The sequence below is a fragment of the Dama dama genome, chromosome 25, assembly GCF_033118175.1.
Source record: "Dama dama isolate Ldn47 chromosome 25, ASM3311817v1, whole genome shotgun sequence".
Taxonomy (NCBI): domain Eukaryota; kingdom Metazoa; phylum Chordata; class Mammalia; order Artiodactyla; family Cervidae; genus Dama; species Dama dama.
The window spans coordinates 59,927,847-59,943,355 of record NC_083705.1 but is presented as its reverse complement, the minus strand read 5'-3'; the positions used below and the strand labels follow the sequence as shown (position 1 = coordinate 59,943,355).

At 35.5% G+C, this 15,509-nt stretch overlaps 1 protein-coding gene across 6 annotated transcripts in view; it reads right to left on the bottom strand.

The window, feature by feature from the left end:
• Positions 1-1,552: 1,552 nt before the first annotated feature.
• Positions 1,553-15,509, bottom strand: part of CDH18 (cadherin 18) — a 1,208,767-nt gene continuing 1,194,810 nt past the window's right edge. For 4 of the 6 annotated variants that reach the window (XM_061129303.1, XM_061129305.1, XM_061129306.1 and 1 more), the window contains 2 exons: positions 12,570-12,821; positions 1,553-3,593 (listed from right to left, as the gene is read on the bottom strand). In XM_061129303.1, the coding sequence (XP_060985286.1) occupies positions 3,103-3,593; positions 12,570-12,821 (743 nt within the window). In that variant the 3' untranslated portion in view covers positions 1,553-3,102. The remainder of the gene's footprint in view (positions 3,594-12,569; positions 12,822-15,509) is intronic. The other 2 variants (XM_061129307.1, XM_061129308.1) reach the window with 2 other exon arrangements.

Genomic DNA, 15,509 nt, shown 5'->3' with positions numbered 1-15,509 from the left:
TGGGAAGATCCCCTGGAAAAGGGAATGGCTACCCACTCCAATATCTTTGCTTGGAGAATTCCATGGACAGAGGAGCCTGGAGGACTGCAGTCCATGGGGTCACAAGAAGTCAGACCCAACTGAGTCCTAAATGACTCAGTTCATTGGCAGAACATTTTTAAATACTTTGGCCACGTCATTCAAAGAATCACCTCATTGAAGAAGACTCTGAGGCTGGAAAAGATTGAAGGCAAAAGGAGCAAAGGGCAGTAGAGGATAAGATAATTAGCATCACCAACTCAATGGACATGAGTAAACTCCAGGAGATGGTGAAGGACAGGGAAGCCTGGTGTGCTGCAGTCAATAGGGTGGCAAAGAGTTGAACATGGCTTAGCAACTGAACAACACCACTTGTTTTTCAGACTCAAAGTAGCACAGTAAAAAATATGAGACCCAATCCATACTTATAATAGTTATATAATTGCCTCATTTTAGAATTTATATAAAAATAATATTTTGAATGCTTTCCTTAACAAAATTCTGAAATAAATCAACATCAGAACATATAAATCAATACTACAGAAGCTCCATTTTGCCTCTCTATGAGATTTAATATCAGGGGCTGAGAAACAATCCATTATCATTATAATGTGTGATTGAAAATGGATGAACCTGGGTGTTTTCCCACAAAATCAGAGGAATACTTCCAGTACTCACAACCATGTAGAGGACCTTGGCTTTTAAGTTTGAATAGTTTGCCTTATACACACATTCTCATCTTTCAAGCCTTTATCTGTAAAGTCACCAAATGAATATTTAAAAAAAAGAAAAAAACTGTGAATAGTTTATCAAACTTATAAATCCAAAAGCCTATTCGATTTCCAAAACCTGGTTTCCCTGGTCCTCTTTGCATAGGAAAGTCCAAACACCCGTAACCACAGTTGTTCTTCAAAGGTGTACCCTTCTGTCAGGGTGAGTATAGTCCAGCATTCACATAACCAGTATGGATCTCCAGAGGTTGTTCCCCAAAGCCCCTGAGTGTCTCTTTTGATTTAACTTTATACTGGAATGTATACCACTATGAGATTAAAAAATGATCAAGCAGCATCTGGAAAGCTAAAATGTTGTAAAACACTTAAATTACATTTTATTCCTCAGGTTTCAAACACAAATTGAGAAATATTCAAATTAAATTTACTTACTTCCCATACCTAAAAACTGAAAAATAATAATAGCACAGGGCAGTTGTGAACAGAGGCAAAATTCAAAATTTTGCAAATGAGTAGAATCAGACAGAAAATGTCCTATAACTTTTGAGGATTCTCGATTATAATGACCTAAAGAGCAAAGGAAAACTTGCCCTTGAAATAAATTTTAATTTGAGGACTTCAAAATTCCAATTAATCTGAAATACAGATATATTCAATTTTTAGAATAGGCTCACTATGTTATAAATTTTTATTTCACAACCAATATCAACAACAGCACATTGTTATCTAAGCAATTTAGGGGAAAAAGTCCAATAAATTCTAAAAAAAAAAGGTTAGATCAGAAAAAAAAAAGATCAGAGTATTTGGGGAAAATATCAAAAGAATTAAACTTTTATATATTAAGTTAGCAAGTGCTTTACTGTTGACAGTTTCATTAAATTCTCCTAAGATAATGCATTATTTCATTTACAAAGTATGTAACTATGTAATTATGAACCAATAGAATTAGAAAATTAGTGTCTGCGAGCCTTTACATAACAAACTACTTTGCAATTGGGAAAACATTTTTATAGATGCTTATTGATCTTCATATAAACTGTAAGATAGGCAGGAAAGTCTTTGCCGTCTCTATTTTCTAGTTTGGGACCCTAAAATTCAGTGACATTAAGAGACATGTCTGAGAATAATAAGTGTGAACCTCCAATTTTTTGCTACTAGACCTACATATTTTTTGTAAGTCCCAAACATAAAAGTCTAATCAGATAGTGAGATGGGGGGAAGTCTGAGCCTCTGTGAGGAATAAAGGCAAGTCAATCAAAAGTCTATGAAGTTTATGTAAATTAGAGGATAATCTTTTCAGACTACATAGTTATCATGTAAGGTACACTTTTTTTTAATGACTGCCGTGTTAAAAATAAGCAAATTACACAAGTATAAACCAATTATCAAATTTTTGACAACCAATTTGAGGTACAAGAATGATCAGAATTGTTGATGTAAATGTCCTAATGTCCTAAAAACAAATGGAAAAGAAAAAGAATAGAGTTCCTCAATGTTTTGTACAGGATAAGTTTTGTAGTTTGCTTTTTTTTTTTTTCTAAATAAAATCTTTCCCTGACATATCAGATGGTCTGAGTATATCTTAAAACATTCATTCGATCCGCTTAAAAAAGGGGGTTCTCCTGTTAAAGGGGCACAGGCAGGGCAGAGACCATTGTCTCCATGATTCAGAGCAGTGCACAACTGGTGCACAGAAGTTGCATACATCATAGTGCAAGCAGCAAATCCCCATGCTCCATCAATTCCATATGGAGAAAAGAAGTGGGGAGGGCAAAGAAAAATGGTACGTACAAGTCCATGATGGGGTGGCCTGGTAGGTTGGAAATGCTTCCTGTCATTTCAAGAAGACAAAGCTAATGAGCTGTGTCACAATAATAGGGTGTGGATCTCAAGTCCACCCAAAAAGGTGGAAAAAGGTCATGACTACCTTCACCACCACATGATTATCAGTATACCACCCCTAGAAATCAGAGTCATAAGTGATTTGGAAACTTTCTGTTTAGTTTTGATTTTGAAAAGAAATCACAAAATAGTGAAACAAATATCATTGTTTGGCTTAATTCAGGTATTCTTCATTAAACAGTACACAGACTTTATTGAGCGATTGAAAATATACACAAGGAACAATAGCTTTTTCTCTGATTTTTTTCTTTCTTTTTTTTTTTTTTTAATTTGACTTTCTTCCCTTTAAATAACCCAGTTTCAATCATGAAAAGGGCACTTGTTTCTACAGTAGCTGTGCTCTGCTTGTTCAGTTCCAAGTACTGTTTCCAAGCTTCTTCCTTGCCATTGCTGAGGTTACATCTCCATTTGCTCAGGAAGCAAATTCTAGAAGGTTGCAAGGACTGACCCCCTAAGTTGTTCTTTCAGATTCTATTTCTCCATAGAGTTCAGCTAATTTTTTAAACTCGGGCCCCCAGTCTCCAAGGTACTGATAATCCTGGTCTGATTGAGTAGTTGCTGAATCCAGGGAGCTGATGGATCCAGCTTCTGATCTCTGACCCTCGTAGGCGTAAGTCTGCAGCGAGTCATAAGGAGGGACGCTGGGGTCTAGGTCGGCTTCCGCTAGTCTTTGCTTAATAAATTCCTGAACGTCTATACTTTCCAGGGTGGACAATGTCTGGTGCCTGGGGGTAAGTTTCACTTCCGGTCTGATATCTCTGCGGTACTTGAGCTCCTCGGCAGCAGATGGATTCCTCAAGGCGGTGATGTCAAAGGCCTCCGTGTCTTCCTCACCGCCCCCCTCATCATCGTAGGTGACCACATTCTCCCGCACATCCTCCTCTGAAATGATCAGGGGCTCTTTTTTGCTGCGTCTCAGGGTGATGAAAAGTACAACAATCGCTAAGCAAAAACAGAAAGAGGATAAAGAGTTAGAAAAGAGAACATTCTTGGAGATTGGACAACAGCAATTTCCAACCATTCTCATCAGCTATGTTTCATTAGGGCTTACATGGTGATCTCTGCACTCTCTGAATACCACCACAAGAATTTTTAATATCCCGAAGGATGTAGAAAATGATTATCCGTACAAAACAATGGGAATCGTTGATCTTCTGGTGAACGCCATGATATTCTCGTTTGCCAGGCTATGCGTTCAGGATTCCTGACTTGTGATTAAGTCTAACCACTCACTGTTTACACTGAGGGGAATAGGTGATGGAAAAGCAGTATGAAATTCTGACTGGAAAAGTAATTGTGTGTGGGGGGGTCGATCTATAGATGTTAATTCATCTAAAGATGCATACACTAAAAGCAGCGTATTTTAAGTTTTTGTAAAACAGGAAAAAGGAGCCCCTATCTTTAACCCTTTCTTTTTGATTCTGTGTAGAAATAAAAGCAGGAATATTTTACATGGTTCATCTCTTTTGTCCATTATCCTTTAGAATGATATTATCAAGCATTAATTATTGCATTTAAATATTAGATTGCAAAATGTTATTTATATGTTCATATAGAAATATTTTCATTTACACGATGCTCTTTACATAATATTTTTATTTAATGCTCAAAATAGAGCTGGGATTTCCTCATTTTTAAAATGAAGAAAATGAGACTCAGGAAAAAATTACCTGAGTAAATTCTGTGTAACTTTAGGTCATACAAATGGTAGGTGGAAAAGCTTGGGCTCTAGTTTATGACTTTTCACACTAAAGGTGATGATGTTTCCATTGCCATATTCAACTTTAGTATTTTAAAAATATAGAACATGAAAAAATACTTCAGTATTTTAAAAATATAGAACTGAGTGACCTGTTGGACGTGTGTCTTAGGGAAATTTTTCCACATACAGTGAATATTTTCTTATTACCAGTCATGTTGTAGCTACTGGGTAAATTGATAGAAATTCATCTTGGGTATTTTATTTTGGTTGTTCTTTCATTACTTTCAAATTATTCAATTGGATGGTATTAAACCATTACTAAACAGAATTATTTCATTTCTACTTTTTTTCATTAGGTCCAGTGTCTTTTACTTCATCTCTACGGACTGTTTTCTTCTTGGTTAGCTGATATTCTACATTTTATTATAACAATTATTAGGTTCACTATTATTTTAAATATCACAATATGATAATCAGAGAAGTATACTCAAATGGAATGCAGGGTTACTAGATTTAACAAATAATTCAGGACACCCAACTAAATGTGAATTTGAGATGGGTAACAACAACAAAAATATACTATATGTATAACATGAGATGAAAAAACAAAAATACATGTATAATGTATGTATATGTGTATACATAAATGACATATATTGTATAGTGTGTGTATATATATACACATACATATATATGTATATATAATCAATTATGTCCAAAGCGATATGGATATATTTTATGGAAACATTAAAATATATATATAATGTGGATTTATCTCACTATTATGCATGGGGCATATTTTTGCTTAAAATTTAAGTATGAAAGTGAAAGTGTTAGGCACTCAGTTGTTTCTGACTGTTTGTGACCCCCATGGACTGTAGCTTGCCAGGCTCCTCTGTCCATGGGATTCTACAGGCAAGAATATTGGAGTGGGTTGCCCTTCCCTTCTCCAGGGAATCTGCCTGCAATGCAGGAGACCCAGATTTGATCCCTGGGTCAGAAAGATTCTTCTATTATTCATTTTGTTATTATTTCCTTGCTTGTCTTCATATAGTTTAACCCCTTTTTATGATAGCCCTAAATTTGATAAGTGTTGCTGCGTTTGAACTATATATCATAGTGTGTACATACTTTGAAGTCTTGAAAATATGGACAGGAAAAGGAATAGGTATTCAGGCCAGAAGTGGATAGAATAATTATGAGAGGGAGGTCTACCATATGTGGAAAGAGAGGGTCACAATACTGGGAGGAATCTAATTTTGCAAAGAGGCAGGTGGAAGACTGTGGGAATAAAGAAAAAACGAAAAGACAAAACATCTTTACGGAGTGTCAAGGAATCATCTGGAAATGTAAGGAGTAAAAGGATACTGACTGGGTAATGTGAAAATGCAATGTGGAAATTAGAATTGACATGGTAAAGCTTTGATCACTGTGTTTGGAAGGGAGTGATCACAGAAAAGGATGGAAATGAAATGCTGATTCTACATATGACCCGGCTTCATAAATGCTTTGTTAAAGAATACAATACGTTTCTATTCACATGACTTATTCTTTTGGCTGAATGCCATCAGTAAGTATTTGATATCTCACTATTTATTTTAGTGTAAATTCAGCCTATAGCTTTTAAACTCAGTAGCCCAAGCAGAATCCTCAAGTAACATACTTCATTCTATCCAGAGGTTTATATTTATCATCCACCATATATTTCTGCTCATCATTATAGTTAAGTGAGGAGGCTGTTCTAGATTAAAATATCTATTGATAGTTCTACACACTGCCTAATTTATTATAATAAAACTTCTTAGTATTTTCAAAAAATCAAGCTATTTTTCTTTATGTTGAAATGGTTGATGATGGATGCCAAGGGACTTAATGTGATGTATAACAGGGAGAATGTGATCAATACTATTACCAAAGTATGGAGGTAATATACATCCCTTACTAATACTAGTATTCTATTTGCCTAATGAAACATATTTGATAATGCTGGATTTATTGTCATGATAGCTTCTAGTTGCTTAAAAAGCTATCCCTGACTTACATGGGTTGATTCAAATATAGATGCTAGTTAAATTTGAATGTACAGTTTTACATCTATTTCTTTCTAGGCAAAGAGAGTTACTTGCCAGTGACAAATGATTCCTAGATTTGTTGCAAACCTATTTATTATAAAGATCAATATATAATTAGCCATACAATCTGGAACACTTTTTAAGGGTGGAAAGGGACTTCACTTATAATTACACCAGAATATCAGGACAAATAGGGACATACAGTCCCTTTGAAAGTGAGAGTGTGAGTCTCAGTCTTGTCTGACTCTCTGTTGACCCCATGAACTGTAGCTTGCCAGGCTCCTCTGTCCATGGAATTCTCCAGGCAAGAATACTGCTGTAGGTAGCCACCCCCTTCTCCAGGAGATCTTACCCACCCAGGGATCGAACCGAGGTCTCCTGAATTACAGGAAGATTCTTTACTGTCTGAGCCACACCGTTCTAATTAGCGTGAAACTTCATTAGTGTGAGACACTATGAACTATAGCCCACCAGACTCCTCTGTCCATGGGGTTCTCCAGGCAAAAATACTGGAGTGGGCTGCCAAGCCCTCCTCCAGGGGATCTTCCCCACCCAGGGATCTTCCCCACATCTCTTTATGTCTCCTGCATTGGCAGGCGGGTTCTTTAGCACTAGCACCACTTGGGATAGTCAATGACAAATTTAAATCAACTCAAAGAAGAATGTGGATACAGAGAAGAATGTGGAAGGTACATTCCTAATGACTTTCTTTACACTCATGTTTGTTTAGTAGATGTTTCTGGAGCAGATGGCACACAGCAGATACTCCATAAACAATTCTTATGTGGATGAACAAAAGAATGATTTTTCTGAGAGTGACAGTGTGACACTGGGTTAATTGAGTCTTCATGAATAGTAATTGTCTCACTAGGAAAATAATTTTTAAATACTTTAAAAAATCAGCTTACTGTTTCTATAAATTCCAAACACCTAATTTTGCTTGAAAGTATTTCTTAAAGTTTGAAAAACAAAGTGCTTCCCCAAAATCACAAGGCCAAATTTATTTAAAGAGAATGAAGATAATAATCATACATCTATACTTGAAAGTTAAACCCAATTTTAAAACTGGCAGGCAAGTAATATATTTGAATTAGTCCCTCACAGTATATCAAACTATTGATGTATAACAGGGAGGACTTCTTTCAGTGGTTCATCTGAGAAAATATACTATGATAGAGCCATGGAGTTGTTAAAAAAGAGAAAGAGAGATACAGAGCTTGTCCTCTGTTCAAAATTATATTATAAATGATTTCTGATATTTTGAAGTTTAGTTATACGAAATGAAATGAAATGAATAAATTGTAGTATTTTTAGATGTCTTTATTCTGATGAATATTTTATTCTTGGTTAGTGTATTTCTTTTTCTTTTCTTCTCATTAAGTGTGACCAGGATTTTAAACCTACATGATTCATTTCATTTAAGAAAATAAAAATGAATTCACTGTATCATCATTTTATTCATAAAGAGATTCAAATTTGTGGAAACAGTTTTCTCTTTGTTTTCTTCTATATTATATTTACTTACTCATATAATTTTTCCAGTACCCAGAGTACTACGGGGCTTTGAATTTTCATAACTTAACTGACATACAACTTACATTTGAATAAATTATGTATTGACTCCTAACATACCCCCCAAATACTTTTCATAGCAGATATTTTTACCCCTAAATATCACTTGATTCTTTTTTTGTATCATCATATGTTTGTACTAAATTTGGTAGGATGAAGTGGCTCAAGTCAGGGAGATTATTTTTATTAGCTTCTGTAGCCATAATTGGTAATGACACTTCTCACTGCAACTTATATTTTCACACCCAGGGGAATCCATAAAGTCATTCACAATAACTCTGAGGGCAAACAGGTTTGACACTTATCTTCTCATTAATTTCACTTCCTCGCCTAGCTCCTCACTCTCCTCTCACCACATTCACCTTGATTCCCATGCAGGAGGAAATTTACATCCCCAAATAGGAGCAAACTACTTGGTGAATTCATCTAAGTCAGCTGATTATATGCGATGTGTGGACTATGAAGGTAGCTGGAAGAAGTCCGTTTTAGATACTGATTAAATGATCTCTTGCCCTGGCTTGCTCTGCCCACAGTTCTGGACCTTGACAAGTAATGGAGTGGGTTGGGAAAGAGGTGTCAGATGCCCAGAAGAGGAAGGGAATTCCAAGAACCCCATCCTCTAGCACCAAACCGATTGCATCATGATGGCTAACTGTAAATTGTTGCCTATACATTCTTTAAAGGGGATCTGAAAAGTTAATCCTGACAAAACATAATAACTCACAAGGTACACATTTGGCACTTAAAGTTAGACTCTTTGGTTTTCAAGCACAATTTTCTAGTAATCAGTGTATACATAGATGGAGTCTAACCAAACTGCAAAATATTGAATAATATTTAGCCTATAATAAAACATAAATAAGCAACACAAAATTTTACAGATGACTATGAGGTTATTCTAGCTGAAACTTTATTTTCATAGGTTCAGAAATAGAAGCAAAGAGACTTTGTGGGTCTTGAGATCACACAGTTAATTAGTGGCAAAACTAGGGTTGAATTTCTACAATCACAGTCATGTTCACAAAGAGCTACTAAGTGAAACATTTCAGTATCTAAATATTAGTTTCATGATTTATTTAGCTGTTGAGGTTGAATGCAAATTCAGAATTACAAGTTCTAAAATACAGTATCGCTACCTCTGATATTGTTGATATTTTTCTTGCAGCCTATGAACTCACATATTAGTCAATGCTATTTCAAAATTACAAATGTCTACGTTTAAAGTTTGTGAGCCAGATATTTTCTGAATAACAATATATGCCCTTACATGCCATGAAAAATATAAATTACATTATAAATAATTATTGCTTAAGCCCAAGCTTAAGAAATTCTGCAACTTTTGAATTACAGTGTAAAGACATTTGATTTTCAATAAAAATTGAAGGAGCAAACATATCAAATGTAACCTTTGTTTCATTAGGCCTGATGTATAGCATAATTTTTAGAAATGTTCTCTTATTTACCTCAAAAGAGGAAAAAAAACATTTTCATAAAGTCAATTAAAGGAATGTATTGTTTCATGAAATAATAAAATGTTGTTTTATGTAATACAGGGGCTTCTCTGATAGCTCAGATGGTAACACGTCCTCCTGTAATGTAGGAGACCCCAGTTTAAGTCCTGGGTCGGGAAGGTCTGCTGGAGAAGGGATAGGCTACCCACTCCAGTATTCTTGGGCTTCCCTTGTGGCTCAGCTGGTAAAGAATATTATATTATGTAATATACCTAAATGTACCTTACATTGATATCTGTCAGTTTTAAAGGTTTTAGTCTTAGTGTGCAAAATAATTCTCTGATGATAAATGAAAGTAAAAGCCAAAGGTAACAGGCTTCCACCAACTGAAATATCTTTCAGATTAAGGACTTGGAAGAACATATATTAATGTCAGAGTGTTGTGGTTTTTTTTTTCTTTAATTGAAGCATAGTTGACTTACGAAAAGTCACTGAGTTCTATTCTTTGTAGTTTCAGTTAGGAAATCTAGAGGATTCAATGTTTGTAGCTGTTTATTCTTTGGGGTTTTTATTTTTTTGGTTGTTGTTTTTGAAAAATACCATATGATATCACTTATATGTGGACTATAAAATATGGCACAAATGGCCCTATCTACAAAACAGAAACAGACTCACAGACATGGAGAATAGACTTGTGGTTACCCAGAGAGAGAGGATTGGGGGAGAGGGTGAGAGAGGAGTTTGGGATTAGGAGACATAAACTATTATATATAGGATGGATAAAGCACAGGGTCCTACTGTATAGCACAGGGAATAATATCCTATGATAAATCATAATGGAAGAGAACATGAAAAAAAGAATATATGTGTATAACTGAGTCACAACATTTCATATCAACTATACTTAAAAAAATTAAATTAGAAAAAAAGAAAAAAATCTGATTTTCCTGGTTGCCTTCATCACCATGCTTCTACTACAAAAGCCTATACTACAGTGAAATAGCTCTTGTTATGAAGAGTCAAACCTCCATGCTCCAAATTGCCAAGTGCAGTTGACACTTTTTGTTGCTCAATTTACTCAACTTTTAGGCAGTTTTTGCATGGTTGAATGCTCTGTCCTCCTTGATACACTGATTTTCTTTGATTTTAGGATCTCACCCTTACTAATTCTGTTCCTTCTGTGATTTCTGCTTTGCTCTCTCTGGTATTTCATCCTTCTTGACTTGGTGATCACACTGGAGTTTATCACAGCTCAGTCCTGGTCTATCCTTTCTCTCTTCATAGTCTCTGGATGTGGTGACATCAACAAAATGCATTTCCAGTGTCCCCCAGCTCTGGGAAAATCAGGGAAGATCTTAAAGATCCACATTTAGTAAGAGATGAAAAGTCTTTGATACTGTTCAAACTCAGCTGCATATCTAGTTTATCTAAGATTGTCTGTTTGTTTGTTTTCTGTAATTTTTGGCTATTATACTCAGCCTTTGGATACTTGTTTCTAGAAAAAACACCATATCATAAATATTAAACGTTTGCTTACTGACCTGAAATAATTAACACTGCAAGGTTCAAATGGAATCTCAGGTACTTCCAATACACATTCAGTGAGGAATTTGGTAAATATTTTCATCCTGTGATTTGCATCCTGTTACCCAATATCACCTTTAATTTCCCCTAAAGCATCTTGATATTATCAAGCTTTCTTCACTTCCACTCTGAGTGACAGTGAAAGTGAAAGTCGCTCAGTCCTGTCCAACTTTTTGCAACCCTATGGACTATACAGTCCTTGGAATTTTCCAGGCCAGAATACTGAAGTGGGTAGCCTTTCCCTCCTCGAAAGGATCTTCCCAACCCAGGGATCAATCCCAGGTTTCCCACATTGCAGGCGGATTCTTTACCAGCTGAGCCATGAGGGAATGCGCTGGTCCAAATTATGCCGTGTTTGAGTGAGACAAATGCATCATATTCCTAACTGGTTTGCCTACCTGCTCTCTTGTCATCATGAGATCTGTTATCCACTTCATTCATAGCTGTCTTTCTTAAGCATACAAATTTTATGATGGGACACACTTACTTTAAACTTCTCCTTACACTCCTAAAACAAAACCCACCATTTTTTTTTTTTTTCATTTTACTCCATCCTTTCTACTCAGTCTCATGTCACCTTGATCTCCACTCCTCTGTACAGGTAATTTGTCTTCTAACCCAGGAACAAAACAAGGGACATTCCTTGCATGAATATCTCTGTCTCACTAAAGTATGCATTTTGTTTGTTTTTCTTACATATGCACATAAGAAAAGAGAACAGAGCAAAATATATAGCTGCTATGAGAAAGCTAGAGAGTGAAGATACACTGGAAACATATATATGTACCCATTTAAACTCTAAATCAAAAGAATTTTTACATCTACCTTTCTTATAAAAAAATCTGAATTTGCTGTCTCATTTGTATAGTAATTCTAAAGAGTTTATAATAATATTGGCTTCAAATGCAGTTGGTAAGATTTTGACTTATCAAAGATAACATAAAACTAGAGAAATTACTTTCTTTTACAATAAAATGTAATGCAAGAAATAAACTAAAATACATTAGTTTTAATTTAATAATAATATCTGATATAGCTGAGACCAAAAATTATTTTAGACTTAGTCCTGTAAAATTCAACTGAGGTTGATGACCAACTAATATTTTAGACTGATAAAAGTTTCTACAGGAAACTTATTCTTTTTATTTAGTGGTCAGATTCATTGTAAATAATGTCCCTTATGTTCTTTGAAATAAATTGGAAAAGCCCTTTCAGTATGGGATTCAGAATACTTAATACCAATTCTTTCTAAAGTGGATCTTTTCTACAAAGATTTCGCTTATCCTATCTTTTCTTCTCACATTTCAATTCTTTCATCACATTCAAACCAAATTATTTCAAGATTAATTATGGTATCAAGAAAGTTATTTAAAAGAAAATCAGTGCAGTCAAGTTGTGGTATTACATAAAGCATTCCTAGCTCTAAAGTCTTGTCAAAATGACTCTGTGTCTGTATGTTTCTGCCTCTGTTTTTGAACACACCACTGTAGGGTACACTCAGAACTGCCATCATCCCTTAGGATTTAGAGTGACTTACCTAGGAGAATGACAACACACAGAAGAATAGCGATTAAGGCTCCTGTACTCAAACCAGCCGAGGAGAGGAAGGCTTCGGCATGGCAGGTCCGCACGCGCCCATCTCTCTCGCATGCACAAACCCTGATGGTGAGGGTGCTGCTGCTGCTGAGAGAGGGGATTCCACCGTCAGAGATCATAATGGGGAGATAATACACATCCTGAATAGTTCGACTAAATCTCCTCCGCCTTGTCAGAATGCTGGCTGTGTTATCTATGACAGACATAAGCAGAACAAAATGTACTTAGTAAAGCCGCCGTTAAAGAGTCACATTTCCTTTAATGGATAACATGGGTATGTGTATTTTTTTTTCTTTTATGAAATGGATAAAGGAACGTGAAGGGAGATTACTAACCAGTTACTAAAACTGGTTATTAAATGGAGAAAACTATGTGAAAAATAAGGCCTGGACTAAAGGGGAGGGGAAATAGTGGATAACAGAGGAGGTAGAAGCAATAAGCATTTGGGGTGTGGACATTTTAGCCAAAGGATTGAAAGGGATTCATGGACACCAAACTGTGGGATGAGCCAGTGTCCCTATCCCAAACCTGGTGACTCTGATAGAAACAAATATCTGTATTTTTAGCAAACTTCAAGTGAGGTTAATATACAAAAATGTTTAAGAACCATTAGTACAGGTAATATATTTAAGGAGACACCAGATAAATCGATACATTGTTTTACACTTGTGATCTGAAGAACTTTTGTTATCGTGGGAACACCAGGGGAAAGTAAATGATGAATAAAATAGTTAATTCCATTTTTATGTGCTTTTTTAAAATGCCATATACTATGGTAAATAATTGCATGATGGCTTTTGATCGATCCATACAACGGTAAAAGGGAGAGGATGCCAAATTCCTTACATTTTAGGGAAATTCATTTTTATTAGGAATAATATTTTTAAAATGAATAACCTGAGTCCCATGGGGTAAAATGCCCCAATTCACAGAGCCAGAAAATAATTAAGCTACACCCCAATACATTCTAGAACCTGCTCAAAACCAGGATGCCATACTGACGCTTCACCAGTTCACTTGCAGTTCATGTTGATGGCCTTGGATGAACTTAGGACATGTTTATTTTAGCATTGTTATTTCTCCTTCTGCATCTATTAGCTAAAAGATCCTTTAGGTGCACATTCACATGTGCTGTTCAGAACTCCTACATGGAGTGACTCATTACCTGAACTGTAGATTGCTACCTGGCCCAAGGTCACATCCTTCTGGAGCAGCACGTAATCAATGACTCATTAATGCAAGGTTATAAAGATCAAGTCACTTCTGCTAAATGCAGAAAACCTTGAAGGGCAAGCTTAGTTCCAGCTTTCCCATGGGGTCAGCTATAGACATGTTCGAATTTTATGGTCGCTTAATTGCTCACTCTGCCCTTTCTTCCACTCTCACTGTGATCCACAACTGCTGATCATGAAGGAACACTGTAAGAAGTATCCTGTCCTCTAAGCTCCAGTCCAGAGCCTGCTTCCCAGAGAATCCAACTTTGGCTACAGCTGTCAATTAATTATTTTTCACTAAAAAGTTAGTAAATTGTTAGATAATTACTTCTAGGAATTCTTTTTCTCATATCAATTTCTATTATTCAGAAAATTGGAATTCTATTACTTATGGATATGCTTATGATAATCTTGATATAACACCCTATAGATATATTTTTGATTGTATATTGCCAAACTAATCCAAGAGACAGATAATATTTCAAATATTCAATGGAATACAGGTAATAAAACATATGAGTTATTTATATATGTAAAATTTACATATAGATCTATATGAGTATATACATTTATATGAGTTGTTGAAGGTATGTTATAAAATATAAATAATCTAATAAGTTACTATAAGTATTTTCTTACTTGGAAGAAGAGAAATTTAAAGAAAAGCATATTGTCTACTCTGAAGCAGGTTTCAGAATGATGAAAAAAAGAGGAGAAATTGCATCATATGTGTTTTTAAGAGTAAAACCATCACAGGTACACTCTCAGAAACCCAGACCTTTGATTAAGCACACCTATCAGGTGTAGGATGTTGCATAGTGATAATATAAAATTGCCTCTATTCACAATTCCTTAGTCTAAGGAAAAGGTATGAACAGATACAGATACAAACATGTTTGAGGATCTCACAGTCAGTCCTCTGAAGAAAATATGGAAGACACTGGTCCCTGGTCCCAAGAAACCTCATAATGTGTGGAATGACATGATAACATATAAGGGTAGATGGGGACTCCCCTTTAGGACTCTAGGCTTGTGTCCACTTTACATTCTGCATCTGGTAGCATGTTCTTTATCAAGATAATTATTGGAAATACAATCAGAAACATGATGAGAAATGAGAAGAAAGCCAGAATATGTTTCTAGGGCACTTTAAGTTCTCAAATGGAAAGCTGTCAGACATGGAGACATGACAATATTCTTTCATTTTCCCAGCTGAAGTTCTGACTTTTGAAAAGAAAGAGGATTCAGAAAGCAGAAGCTTCCTACCTAGAAAGGCTTAGAATAGCAGAATAATGAGCTCTTGACAAGGGATATTGTGTTCCTCTCTCAACCTGTAGAAAATGTACTTGGCAGTAGGCTCACTGAACTTGACAAGCAAATTTTGAACTAAAATGAAAGAGATAAGAAGATACATCTATATCTACATACATATAAATATATATGAGAACAAACTTTATCTCACTTAAATTGCAATATTACATGATGAGCAATGCCTCTAAACTTGAAATATGATATGTAAAAAATAAACCAGTCCCAAGTATTGGGACTTCCCTGGTGGTCTAGTAGATGAGACTCCTGGTGCTTCCACTGTTAGAGGCACAGGTTTGATCCCTGGTTTGGGAGCTAAGATCCCACACACCTCGTGATGCAGCCATTAAAAAAAAAAA